This window comes from Cyprinus carpio, chromosome A25, assembly GCF_018340385.1.
Source record: "Cyprinus carpio isolate SPL01 chromosome A25, ASM1834038v1, whole genome shotgun sequence".
Lineage (NCBI taxonomy): Eukaryota > Metazoa > Chordata > Actinopteri > Cypriniformes > Cyprinidae > Cyprinus > Cyprinus carpio.
This window is the reverse complement of record NC_056596.1, coordinates 16,747,407-16,760,269: the sequence shown is the minus strand read 5'-3', so window position 1 is coordinate 16,760,269 and position 12,863 is coordinate 16,747,407. Positions and strand designations below refer to the sequence as shown.

The 12,863-nt window shown below is 35.5% G+C and overlaps 1 gene segment (V, D, J or C); it reads right to left on the bottom strand.

The window, feature by feature from the left end:
- Positions 1-5,063: 5,063 nt before the first annotated feature.
- Positions 5,064-6,690, bottom strand: LOC122135695. The segment is given in 4 exon segments: positions 5,064-5,612; positions 5,719-5,785; positions 6,020-6,111; positions 6,627-6,690. Coding segments are annotated over 4 exon segments (555 nt in total).
- Between the last annotated feature and the right edge of the window lie 6,173 nt (positions 6,691-12,863).

Genomic DNA, 12,863 nt, shown 5'->3' with positions numbered 1-12,863 from the left:
CTTGTTGCTCAATTGACAGTCCCAGCACATTATTAGGAGCGAGACAGCAGCGTACAATGCACAATAAATAACACATTACATCACAAACAAATATCATAACCTACTAAAACATTTATTTCATATTATTATAGACGATATTTTCATATTATTTTATATATTTTTATTCCACTGCATGTGTTTGTGAAAATGATTACGCTATGCATATTTAATGTTACCTATGGTTTGTCAATGTTAAAATTATTTTAATATGGCAATAAAAAGTATGACAAGCTTTCTCCACATCTTTATCACTTTATTAAAATTATGCAAAAGAAAACGGTCAATATGAGCATCCCTAACTGGCATATAAACATTGCTCGGAATCTGCCATAAAATCTCTCTCTCTCTCTCTCTCTCTCTCTCTCTCTCTTGGTGGACATAGACGGCAATTCACTTTTGCTTTATTTGAACAAAGCTTTATGCTGGAGAAATTATTTTTTCAAATGGCCTGTTGAGGCTTTGTTTGTTTACAAAGGTCATAATGTCTGAGTCTAATGTTTAATATTTTTTGAAGTGCAATTTTGTTTACATCCATTTTATTTACTGATTTTGGTTGTTTTTGGTATTTATTCAAGTGCATTGTTTTAACAGAGACTGACAGTCCATTGTTTTTTTGTTTTGTTTTTTGGTTGTTTTGTTCATTTATTGTGGATATTTAAAATGTTTTCCGTTTTCAGTGTTAAATGTTCTTTAGAAATAAAAGTTTATTGTTTTTTGAAAAGGTGTACCTGCATTAGTATGCCGTTATCATTATATTAGTTGAAACTGGTCTTAGAACGACAATATTATCGTTTATCGCAATAATTTCTTGGACAATTTATCGTCCAGCAAAATTTGTTATCGTGACAGGCCTAGAAACAGCCCCTGACTGCTTGTTCACTCACGCTGATGACTGAAGTCATGTTTTTCTCAATTGCTAACATGAACAACATGAAACACTTAAACATTTTCTCTCAACTATAAACACAATTTCAAAACTACACACCAACTTGTACAAACATCAGACTTCCAGGTCAAAATCAAATAGGTCTAGGTCCCCTAGAGAGTCATTTATCAAAGGTTGTGGCATCATGCTCTGGTGGTGGGGAGGGATGAGATCACTTAGCATATGGCAACAAACATCCAGGGTTACAGTAATGTTGCCCCTGAATTCAACAGTTATGAGTTTGAGGGTGTACAACTTGTGCTACAGTATTTACTGTACATAGAACAGTTAAAGTACTCTCATCTAAAGTACTGCTACTATGTACTGTTATTATATTGTATGTGTAAGTAGTATTGAAACCCTGTAGATGAGCTTGTAGGCCAGCTTCCCTCAACCTCATTCCATGCACAAGAACATGGTCAACTAGTGCTTTGTATTTCATCAGGTTCAAATGTCCTTTGACCCTGTCCCCTTCATTTTTCTTTTCCCTTTTTCTTTCTCTCCTCTTTCTCTTTGTCTTCCACAGAGTTTCCGCGGGTCTTAAAAAAATCTTAAAAAGTCTTAAATTTAGTTATCAAATTTAAGGCCTTAAAAAGTCTTAAATTGTACAGGAAAGTCTTAATTATGATTTCAAGAGGTCTTAAATTTGGGGAAATAAAGACAAGAATTAATATAATGATTAAACTTAAAAATAAAAACCAAAAGACTAAATTAAATAAACAATAAAATAAACATCTAACGCCTCTTTCTGAACATGAGCGTCTGGTTCTGAGCTGCTTTGTGTACAGCTGTTATATTTTTACCAAACACTCCACCTGCTCTCAGAATGAATGACCATTTTCAATAAAATGGTTGTTTTGTTCAGAGTGGTGGATCAATAAGAAGACAATGCATTATCAAAATCTAAACATAGGGGTGTGCGATATGTATGGTCTGCAAATCCTGCAATAATATAATTGTTGTTTTAACTAGCATATGTGCGATTTGATATTATCCAGTATATCACAAAAAACCTATAGAGTGCACACATACATTAGGTGATGAAGTCTAGCAGATTAGACTAGAGCGCGTGCGCGATTATAGTGCATTCTTTCACCTCATGAATCAGTCTATTAAAATGCATTTAGAATTATCACATACTTCAAGATATCGGGCAGAAAATTTATATATTTATATCATTTCATATTGTTAATATCACACGAAGAGTGCCGTTTTTTTCTCCAAAAGTCAGCATGATTACAAATTTGATATTGATTTTATACAACAGTTCAATAAACAAGAATTTAATTTTAAGAGACTTGTTTTAGACACCGTATTTCCTGTTTTTGCTCTATTTCTTCAACAAAAATCATTTCATACACAGCCACAGCGTTGTTTTGCGTCTCTGAGCAACACGACAGTGTTTTGTTTCTGAATGAATCACGCATGTAAATGATTCAATTCAATCGCAATGACTCACTTAACAGTGACTTTAGACAACAGTAAAATTATTTCAAACATCAGTTTTCAATGTTTTATGTTTAAAATATCAAAACATTATTTATGTATTAAAAGTTAAAGTATTCCATGTCCCTCAGAGCTGCATTAAACAGTGTGTAAATGCACCTAAATGACACTTCTAATGCAGATTCTGTGTTTCCTCTGCATTGCAAAGATCAGTTTTGATGATGCTGATTTCATTTGCTTGGTAAAAGCCCACATGCAAGAATTTGACTCAAAACATGTTGCACACTTTTGAAAATGGCTTAAAGGTAAAAATGGCCATAAAACTTTAATAATTAATTTTAATTATTATTAATTTCTATTATTGCTGTGAACTTACCACACAGAAGATGAAGAATATCAAAAAAATTCAGGAGTCAGCTGTTAGCACAATTAGAGATAAGATATCAGCACAATAACACACTCTATAGCAAAATATTTTCTAATTACCTTTATCGATAAAATCCCAGAAAATTATCGAGATATAATTTTTTGTTAATATCGCACACCCCTAATTTATGTTATTAAATTGATATAATATTTTATTGATAATAATTGTTTAAATGAACATAATAATTAATACTTTTGACTCATCCATTTTCTTCGAAATGGTTTAAAGGCCGAAATGTAACGTTTTGCATTTTATAAAACATTTTGTTTTTGTGAAAACTTTTATCTGAACTGTAAATTATACTTTTAACAGTAATTTTACAGTTTAATATAGACTTAAAAAGGTCTTAAATTTGAGCTTAAAAATCCTGCAGAAACCCTGCTCCCACCACTCAGATTAATTTTCAAAGCACACAATCACCTGTGACCCTGTTTATATCATCCCGAGATTCTGACTGGTGTATCATCAGTTTTGGTATTTAATGTCTACACATAGATAATTTTGTGCAACCTGAGTTCATTTTGTGTTGCTTGAGTTAATTAAAATTAATATAATTAATATAAATATTGTGTACTTGTGTTTTCTGAATGATAACATGGTTAAACCTGTGCAAAATGAGGGATTTTTTTTTTGTATAGAGTTTTGAAGAAAACATTGAGCAAACTGGAATGTGTGGGAAAACAGATGAAATGTGTAAAAATTGTTTTGAGGAATGTGTCTTTGTTTTGAGAACTGAAAGAATGGTTTGGAAAATTTGGCCAAATTAATCTGTTACAATGTGTTAGCAATCGAGAAAATCATTTACTACATTAACTTGCAACAATAGCGGTAATTCCACATTCCTTCATGTTGTCATTGTTGTAGTAAATCCAATCATGCACACCCAAGAAGGACATCTATATATAAATTAAGCACAGAATTACAGAAGGAGAACATTGAGAAAGAGAGAAAGTCAGCCGCTCGCCAACCACAATGACGATTGTCCGTATGAAACTATGAACCGAATACATAAGCTGGTTACATCAGGCCACACATCTTGATGCTCACTAGTTAGCCAAAGGTGTTTCACAGTTTTCTTTCATCATGCCACATTTAAGCAATATCACATGATCAAGAGTGCAGTTGTACTAAATATCAGCACGGCTGTGATTTTACCATAGACAAAATCTCCTTAGTTTGTATTTATTTATTTTTCCCCATGAACTCTGGTAAAAGAAACCTTCGGAGCCCGGCACGTCACCTGTAGGAGAAAAAAAATCAATCCGTGGCGATGGTTTTGCAATCCGTCACCTCAGTTTATAAACCGTGCTCACGAATTCTTAAACTTTTCCCTCGGTTTAACAAATCGTGTCCATGGATTAATAAACCGTACCCACGAATTTCCAATCCGTGCATTCAGATTTTGTAAACCGTACCCCTCGGTTTTTGAATCCGTACCCACAAATTCATAATCCGTGCGCACGCTTTCGCAATTCCGTTCCCTCGGATTTGTAAACTGTACTCATGGATTCATGCAGCAGGTAGCCTACGTGTTAACATACAGTTTTATTGAATATTATTATGTGGAATAGGCCTACAGCAAAGTGTCTTAAGTGATTCTCTAACAAGTGTAGTACGAGGTGGAATAGAACTTGATTATTATTGTAAAATAAACCTGGCATTGTGACTGACTCTGGAGTAATTTTTTCCTCTTTTGTGAGTCGTTTTGGATAAGAGTTTCTTATGCATAACCTGTATAATAATTATAATAGGCCTAATGATAAAAATAATAGTTATTTTTATTATTTTAATTTATAGGCTAAATAATACTAAATAATAATACTAAATAATAATACATTATACTACATTGTAGGCCTATTATAACACTGCATACAAAAAGAAAGAAAACAAAACACAAAAAAAATTTCACATTAATTGCTTTTGCATTGCTTTTCCCTTTTTTTTCTTCTTCTTCTTTTTGGTGTTCAGTGTGTTACCCTATTAGTGATTAATGTAAAATTAATGCTAAAAAGAAGACTATTTTGTGAGTGCGGATCATGGTCTCATAGGATACTATGAAAAATAATGTTTAATAAATGGAACTGAATCTGCCGGTGAGGGCGAAGCCACAAATCCGTGAGTTTACAAATCTGAGGGAACAGAATTGCGAAAGCGTGTTGTATTTTTTTCTCCTACAGGTGACGTCCCGGGCTCTATAGTAACCACTCTGAAAACACATCAAAAACCTCTGCACTAGCCCTAACTGTTAGTTAAAGAAAGTAACTACTTGTAAATGCATTTACTCTATTTATAAATAAATGAACACATTAATTATTATTTAAACTTTTCTAAAGATTATCATTGTGTTGTTTGCCATCCTGCCATCAGCAGCTGCAGTATCTCTCAGCTGTATCAGTGCAGTCACTGTGACTCTGACTGACGGAGGTTTTTGTACGACTCTTTATCACTGTGTGAACACCCAGCTACCACTGATAGAGTGTTCACTCTGACAGTAATAATCTCCTGTATCTTCAGTCTGGACTCCACTGATGGTCAGAGTGAAATCACTGTTAGATCCACTGCCACTGAATCTAGATGGAGTTCCAGTGTAACGGCTTGTTGCAGCATATATGAGGAGTTTAGGAGCTTCTCCAGGTTTCTGTAAATACCAGCCCATCCTTGACCCATAACTATCACTGTAGACATTACTGCTGGTTTTACAGTTTATTCTGACTTCTTGTCCTTGAGCTGCTGTTATTGATGGACTCTGAGTTACAGTGATCTGTCCTCTACACTCTGAAAGAAAGAACAACATTAAGAAACAACTGTAAATGATTAATATTTTACAATAAATAATAAATAATAAATAATCATTATTAAAAAAAAAAAATACTACACAAACCTTGAGCAAACAGTGTGAGAGTCCAGATGAGGATGAAGATGTTGTTCATTGTTGTTGTTTTGTCTTGTGTGATGATGAAGATTGTGTTCTGTTCTGCTCTCAGTCATGAAGTGTTAAACTCACAGCACTATAAACACTCTCAGAGCACTGAAGCATGTGCTGATGATGCAAAGAAGTGGGCAGGATTTACAACAGCTTGAGCTGCTAACAAACTGTTATACAGTACTGAATACACAATTCTGAGCTCTTATCCATGGTCATAAGCTTTATATATTTGACAACATTTACTCAAAACTTTTACCTGAATGTTAAAAACACTAGAAATATCATGACTGAGCAAATGATGAGGCTTGTAACAACTTTCTCCATTTGCTTCAACAGAATCCACAAAGACTGAACAAAATGGCAGCACACTTTATAAGCTGACATTTGAGACAACAGTTAAAATGACTAACATGCACACACACACACACACACACACACACACACACACACACACACACACACACACACACACACACACACACACACACACACCCCATCATGTAATTTAATTGTTGCCCATGTTTTATGTATATGGTCAACCATTTTTTTCAACAATTTTTTTTTTTACAATAATATTTTATCAATAAAATAAATTAAATGTACTAAACATTAACAATTGTTCAGATCAATGAGAAAATCTGACCAAAGCTTCACGCACCAAACATGCAGCGTTGTAAAACTTAACTGGTCGATGGGAAAAAAGCTCTAAAAATCTAAACCATTTGGATAATAAAACATGTATTTAAAAATTATTAATGTATTTTGAAGTGCCCACAGTAACAGTATCATTCTTGTTCATTACTGTACGAATGACAGTCGTTACATTGGCATTTTAACAATATACTTTCAAAATCCATCTTTACCTTGCTCACTTTCTTTCCTCTTTTTCCTCTTCTCTGCACCAGACTGATAGTGCTGTCTCTTCATTTTCAAATATTAACACACATGACTGACACAAGCAAACTTTATCAAAACTATTATTACCAAGCATTACTGTCTGAACCCTGACAAGTGGCCCCCTGGTGGCCACGGGGCCTCTAAGCAACTGCATATTTTGCTTATTATGTAGGGCCAGCGCTGGTTCCAGATGTTACAGCAAAAGTGTTGCACAAATCCCAGGTCCCCTATTAACCTGCCATACATTTATTATATGTTTGCGGTGTTGTTCTCTTTTTATATCACATGCTGACACAAAACATTTAGAATGTGTCTCATGACAAAACATTTTTATTCCAGTTTACAGCCTTAATAATGTTGATGTTTTGCCATACAGATCACATGACTCTCAAAGTCCCTATGAGTTTGTGAATGGTGAAGCCTGATTATTTATTTATTTATTGGTGAAAACGGTTTTGTTTGCTACATATTTACAAGATAATAACTGTAGGTTTACTGAAATTAAACAGTTTTCAGGTAGAAACTAACCTGCACACTAGCAAACTAATAGAACATGCTAGCAATGACTTACAACATGATACAAATGCCTACAGAGAAATCCTAGAACACAAACACATCGGGTGCATCTCAGTCAGCTCCCTAGTTCAGGGAGTTGGCCATTTTAAGGGCCGTCTCAATCACAAAATCCTTCCAGTGCACTGAAACATTTGTTCCCTAAATGACCCACAATGCACCGTGAAAAGCAAGGAGTATCAATGCTCACTATGTTCCCTCAAGTCAACTCAATACACATTGTGACACAATTGACACAGTTTGCAAAAACAAATCATTATTTAATTATAGTTGAGCATAAGCATGCATTGCAGGTAGTAAACAATCTAGCTAACATTTATTATTGAAGGTAAATCATCATAACCTGCACTCACTTCCCAGAGCTTCTGAAACCTCACACTCTGTTTTAAACTCAACTGTGAAGACATTTTTAGTGATTTCTCCCTGATTATGTGAAAACTTTCTTAAATTCTTCTTAGACAAAGTTAACACTTTTCGAGCCCAATAACCGACCAGAGGAATCCTGTGCTGGAGCTCGTCCTCTCCTTCACTCAATGGAGTTCATTTGAGCTTCTTACAGTTTTATTATGGATATTCCACTCTTATTTTTTTCTTTTGTTTACACTTCTAAAAATGTAACTCAGTTTCATACAGCATATTTGTGACTGGAGCTCAGATCAAGTGAAAATTATATTGCTTACTGATTAGATTAGAATAAAAAAAAAAAAAAAAAAAACTAATCAATGTTTTAAACAAGCTGATAAATGAACTGTTTATGAGTTTTTAATGACCTGTGTGATTTTTTGCTTTCTGTGTGAGTAAAACCTTCAAACATAAACAAAACTTTGTCAAGTCAACATCAAAATGTGTTACAATAAACTTCACAATCTATTTAAACTGTATTATTAGTGTTTGTTCACTGATCAGTGTTGTGTGTGATTGTGTTTATGAGCAGCTGCAGTATCTCTCAGCTGTATCAGTGCAGTCACTGTGACTCTGACTGACGGAGGTTTTTGACTCTTTATCACTGTGTGGACAGCTTTACCACTGATCTCATGGTAACTCTGACAGTAATAATCTCCTGTATCTTTAGTCTGGACTCCACTGATGGTCAGAGTGAAATCACTGTTAGATCCACTGCCACTGAATCTAGAGTTCCTGTGTACCTGATGTCTAATACTGTATATGAGGGGTTTAGGAGCTTCTCAAGTTTACTGTAAGTACCCGTGTAAGTAATTACCACCATACACTCTACTGCTGGTTTTACAGTTTATTCTGACTTCTTGTCCTGCTTGAGCTGCTGTTATTGATGGACTCTGAGTTACAGTGATCTGTCCTCTACACTCTGAAAGAAAGAACAAGAATAACATTTTGAAAAATCTGTAAATGATGTACATTTCAAAGAATGAATATTAATTATTAGATTTTATTACACAAACCTTGAGCAAACAGTGTGAGAGTCCAGATGAGGATGAGGATCTGGGGAAGTCGTAGCCTAATGGTTAGAGAGTTTGAATCCTAACCCTAAGGTTGTGGGTTCGAGTCTCGGCCCGGCAATACCACGACTGAGGTGCCCTTGAGCAAGGCACCGAACCCCCAACTGCTCCCCAGGCGCCGCAGCATAAATGGCGGTGTGTGTGTTTACTGCTGTGTGTGTGTACTTTTGATGGGTTGAATTCTGAGTATGGGTCAACATACTTGGCTGTATGTCACATCACTTTCACTTTCATAATGTTGTTCATTGTTGTTGTTTTGTCTTGTGTGATGATGAAGATCGTGTTCTGTTCTGCTCTCAGTCATGAAGTGTTAAACTCACAGCACTATAAACACTCTCAGAGCACTGAAGCATGTGCTGATGATGCAAAGAAGTGGGCAGGATTTACAACAGCTTGAGCTGCTACAAGATTGACAGGCCTGGATTGGCTAATCGGGAGCACTGGGAGAATTTTCGGTGGGTTGGTCTGTTTTTTTATTTTGGACCGTGAGGGCCAGTGTTATCATGCCACTGGGTTAAAATATTAAAGCTGTCCCTAGGCTGCCTGCACTCACATCAGCACCACTCTTTTTTATTTATTGATTTCTCACAGCCACATTGTTACTAATCAACCAGCCAATCCCAATTCATAAAGTATCAGGACTGAGTGTAAATCTCTAATCAGAGTTCATGGTGTCACTCTGTCTATCATGAATCCTCATGTGAGCCTCTCTGCTGCCGCCCTCTTCTCTGCAGATCTCTGGAGACTCAGCCGCACTGCTCTGCCTGCTCAGCTCTTACTCTCCACAGGGGGCGCTGGTGAGCTGGACACTGGACGGCTCAGAGGTCACCGAGGGGGTTGTGACCAGAGCAGAAAGTGAGCAGGACGGCCGCTACAGCCACAGTAGCGTCCTGACCCTCAGCAAAGCATGCTGGGAAGAGGGAGAGCTGTACGTCTGCAGAATAACACATGATGGAGCTCCTCATGAGGTCTGTCGCTGTCAGTGTTAATTTCATTGGCTAATAATTTTTGTCATAATTTTTGTCAACAAAATATTTTTCACTGATGACAACAAGACTATAACGAACTAAAACTCTTTTTGAATGACAAAAAGTATGATGCAAATCTATTGACATTTTCATCAATGAATAAAAACGAGATGAAAATGTTAGGGAGGGAGGATTTGGAAAGATATTTATTCAGAACGAATCTGCTGCATGGTTCGGAGGTTAGATGCGTAGCCTACATATGAACCAGCGGGACATAAGCGAACATACACTTGCTGCACGTTGCATACAACGTTAAAATATGTCAATATGTGGGAGTAAGAGAAGAGCAGACATATGAATAAATCTGACGACTGTGTCAGGCAGGATTCACATGAGTCTAGTGCTGCAGCTGTAATCATTTACAACTCAATACTGAAAGAGAGCTCTAGTGTCAAAGCACTGGCTGATCTTTCAATCTGCTGTGTTTGCTGCAACATTCAATAAAGCTTCTCAACAAACTCCATTTGTGTCTGACAACATCATTCAACTAACAGATGAAGATGCATGTAGTGTTTGTCCAGGTGTTTTTCAGAAGCTCGATCAGTAGCAGTAAATCTAGTCAAATAAAGCTCTTGGGGTTTGAACATGGTCTCTGGAGACAGAGCTGCTCTATTCTGAGAGGATCACAATCACTCCACACTCACAATGCAAATGAGATTTTCAGTCCACACTCCCAGTGTCTCTGTTTGATTGTTACATGATCTGAACTGAAACAGACCAGTTTCACTTCTGCTGTAGTCAAGCAGCACACAGACAAACTCACCATTATAGTGCAGGAAATGGTGAAAATATATGTAAATCTTTCTGTGAGTCAAATGGAAATCATCACGTCCAGACAGCAGAAGTGTCTGAATGCAGTCTGTTCAGTTTGATTGACAGGGATCATATATTTCACCTAAAACATGACGATCATATTAAAACACTGACTCATTCTTTTCAGAAATACAAGATTAATGTTGTTTGTGATGATATTGTGTTATTAGTGTTTGTGTTGATCAGTGTTGTGTGTGATTGTGTTTATGAGCAGCTGCAGTATCTCTCAGCTGTATCAGTGCAGTCACTGTGACTCTGACTGACGGAGGTTGTTGTTTGACTCTTTATCAGAGTGTGAACACCCAGTTATTATTTATGTACATTGTAAAAAAAAAAAAAAATCCTGTTAATTTACAGTAAAGAACTAGCAGCTAGATTTGCCAGCATAAAGCTGTGATTCTACAGTGCACCTACTGTAACATGGAAGAACAATTTATTACTTTAAAACATTTTACAGCACTGTGCTGTAGAAAATATAAGATGTACAGTATAACACTGTAGGTGTTTGGTTTCCATTATACTGCTTTAGTATTCTTACTTTAATCTCATAAACTTTATTACTATAAAATGCATTAGAATGCTGTAGAATGTGATCTTTGTTATTTATTATTTAAAACGTGCATTCTAAAATTAATTGAACACAAATGGCTCAGACAAATGATGGATTTAAAACATTAGGCTTTTATTATAAAATGCATTCATTAACAGTTTCTACTTCACCATTGCAACTGAAAAGAACACAATGCTCTCTCTGACTTCACATGAACGTTTGGTTGCAGAACAGAATGCTGTAAACTTTTACCAGTATGTGATTGCAAAACACAATGAAATGTCTTCACATGAAGATGTAGTTGCAGAACACAATGCTGGGTTCACATAAAGATGTGGTTAGAGAACAAAGTGCTGTGATTTCACATGAACACTGGTTTACAGAACACTGCACTGACTTCACATGAATGTTTAGTAGCAGAACAGAATGCTGTGAGTGTGCACGAAGATGTGGTTGTAGAACAAAATGATGTGACTTCACATGAACATCTGGTATTGTTGCAGAACACAACACTAAATTTGCATTACTGAACAAAGCCCCACTCAAAATCAAAAAGGTTTTTTATGAGGGTGGCCACATGGGGATTCACAGTAGCAGCCTTTTTTTGGACAAATTTCCCCGTCTTCTTGGATACCACCTTCACCTGGCTGGCCTTTGTTCCTCGCTCAGGGTTCAAACCAATGAAGCGCCTGAAAAACAATAAAGGAATATGAGACATTAGGCTTGGTAATTCAACATTAATTGCACTTAAGACTATTCTAAGATGTTTACTCATGATAAAGACCCATGTGTTTCATAATTATGAGATAATGATCTCATTTCAGATTACCCCAATACCTGTGAAGGACTGAAACCCACCCTGTGAGGACTTTTGTGAGGAAAATTATGCCAACTCTGAATCAATGTACAAAACTGCCAAATTTTTCTTAAATAATTATGATCACAACATGTAAATATTAATTTAATGTGTTTTAGATTAACTGAACACATGTTGTTAACTAACTGCATGATTTGTATGATCTTAGAACTGTACATTTCTGGCATATAAATATAACTTTGACACAGTCACCACTGATAACAGGTCACAATAAATTATAACATTGAAAAGTGCATTTTTTATAAAAAAAAAAAAACTTTTGAAACAATATGTATTGTTAAATAACTATACAAATAAACAAATAATAAACAAATTAAATATAGACAAACTATTATCCTTAAAGGGTTAGTTCACCCCAAAATGAAAACTACACACCCTTGTGTCATTCCAAACCCATTAGATTTTTGCTCATTTTCAAAATACAAATGAAAGTTTACTCACCCAAAACTATGACCCTTCAAAACATTCATAAAGAGATCATAAAATAATTCCATATACAACAAGCAGTTTAATCCAACTCTTTTAAAGGGACAGAATAGCTTTATATGATGAACAGATTTAATTTGAGTTTTTATTCACATACACTCCTGAACAAAATCTTAAGACCGGCGGAAATATTAGAAGTACTCACATTTCGTGCTGGTGGATCATAACCAGGTTGTAAGTACTGTTTCAAAATGCCAAAAGAAGAAACAGGACCAAGAGACAAAAGATAGAGAATAGGCAATTTATTGAAAATTGCTTTTTAACTCAAACAGCCTGTTCATCAGCTGATCAAAAGTTTAAGACCATAGCCTTAAAACATTTACATTTACATTTAATCATTTAGCAGATGCTTTTATCCAAAGCGACTTACAAATGAGAACAATAGAAGCAATCAGACCAAC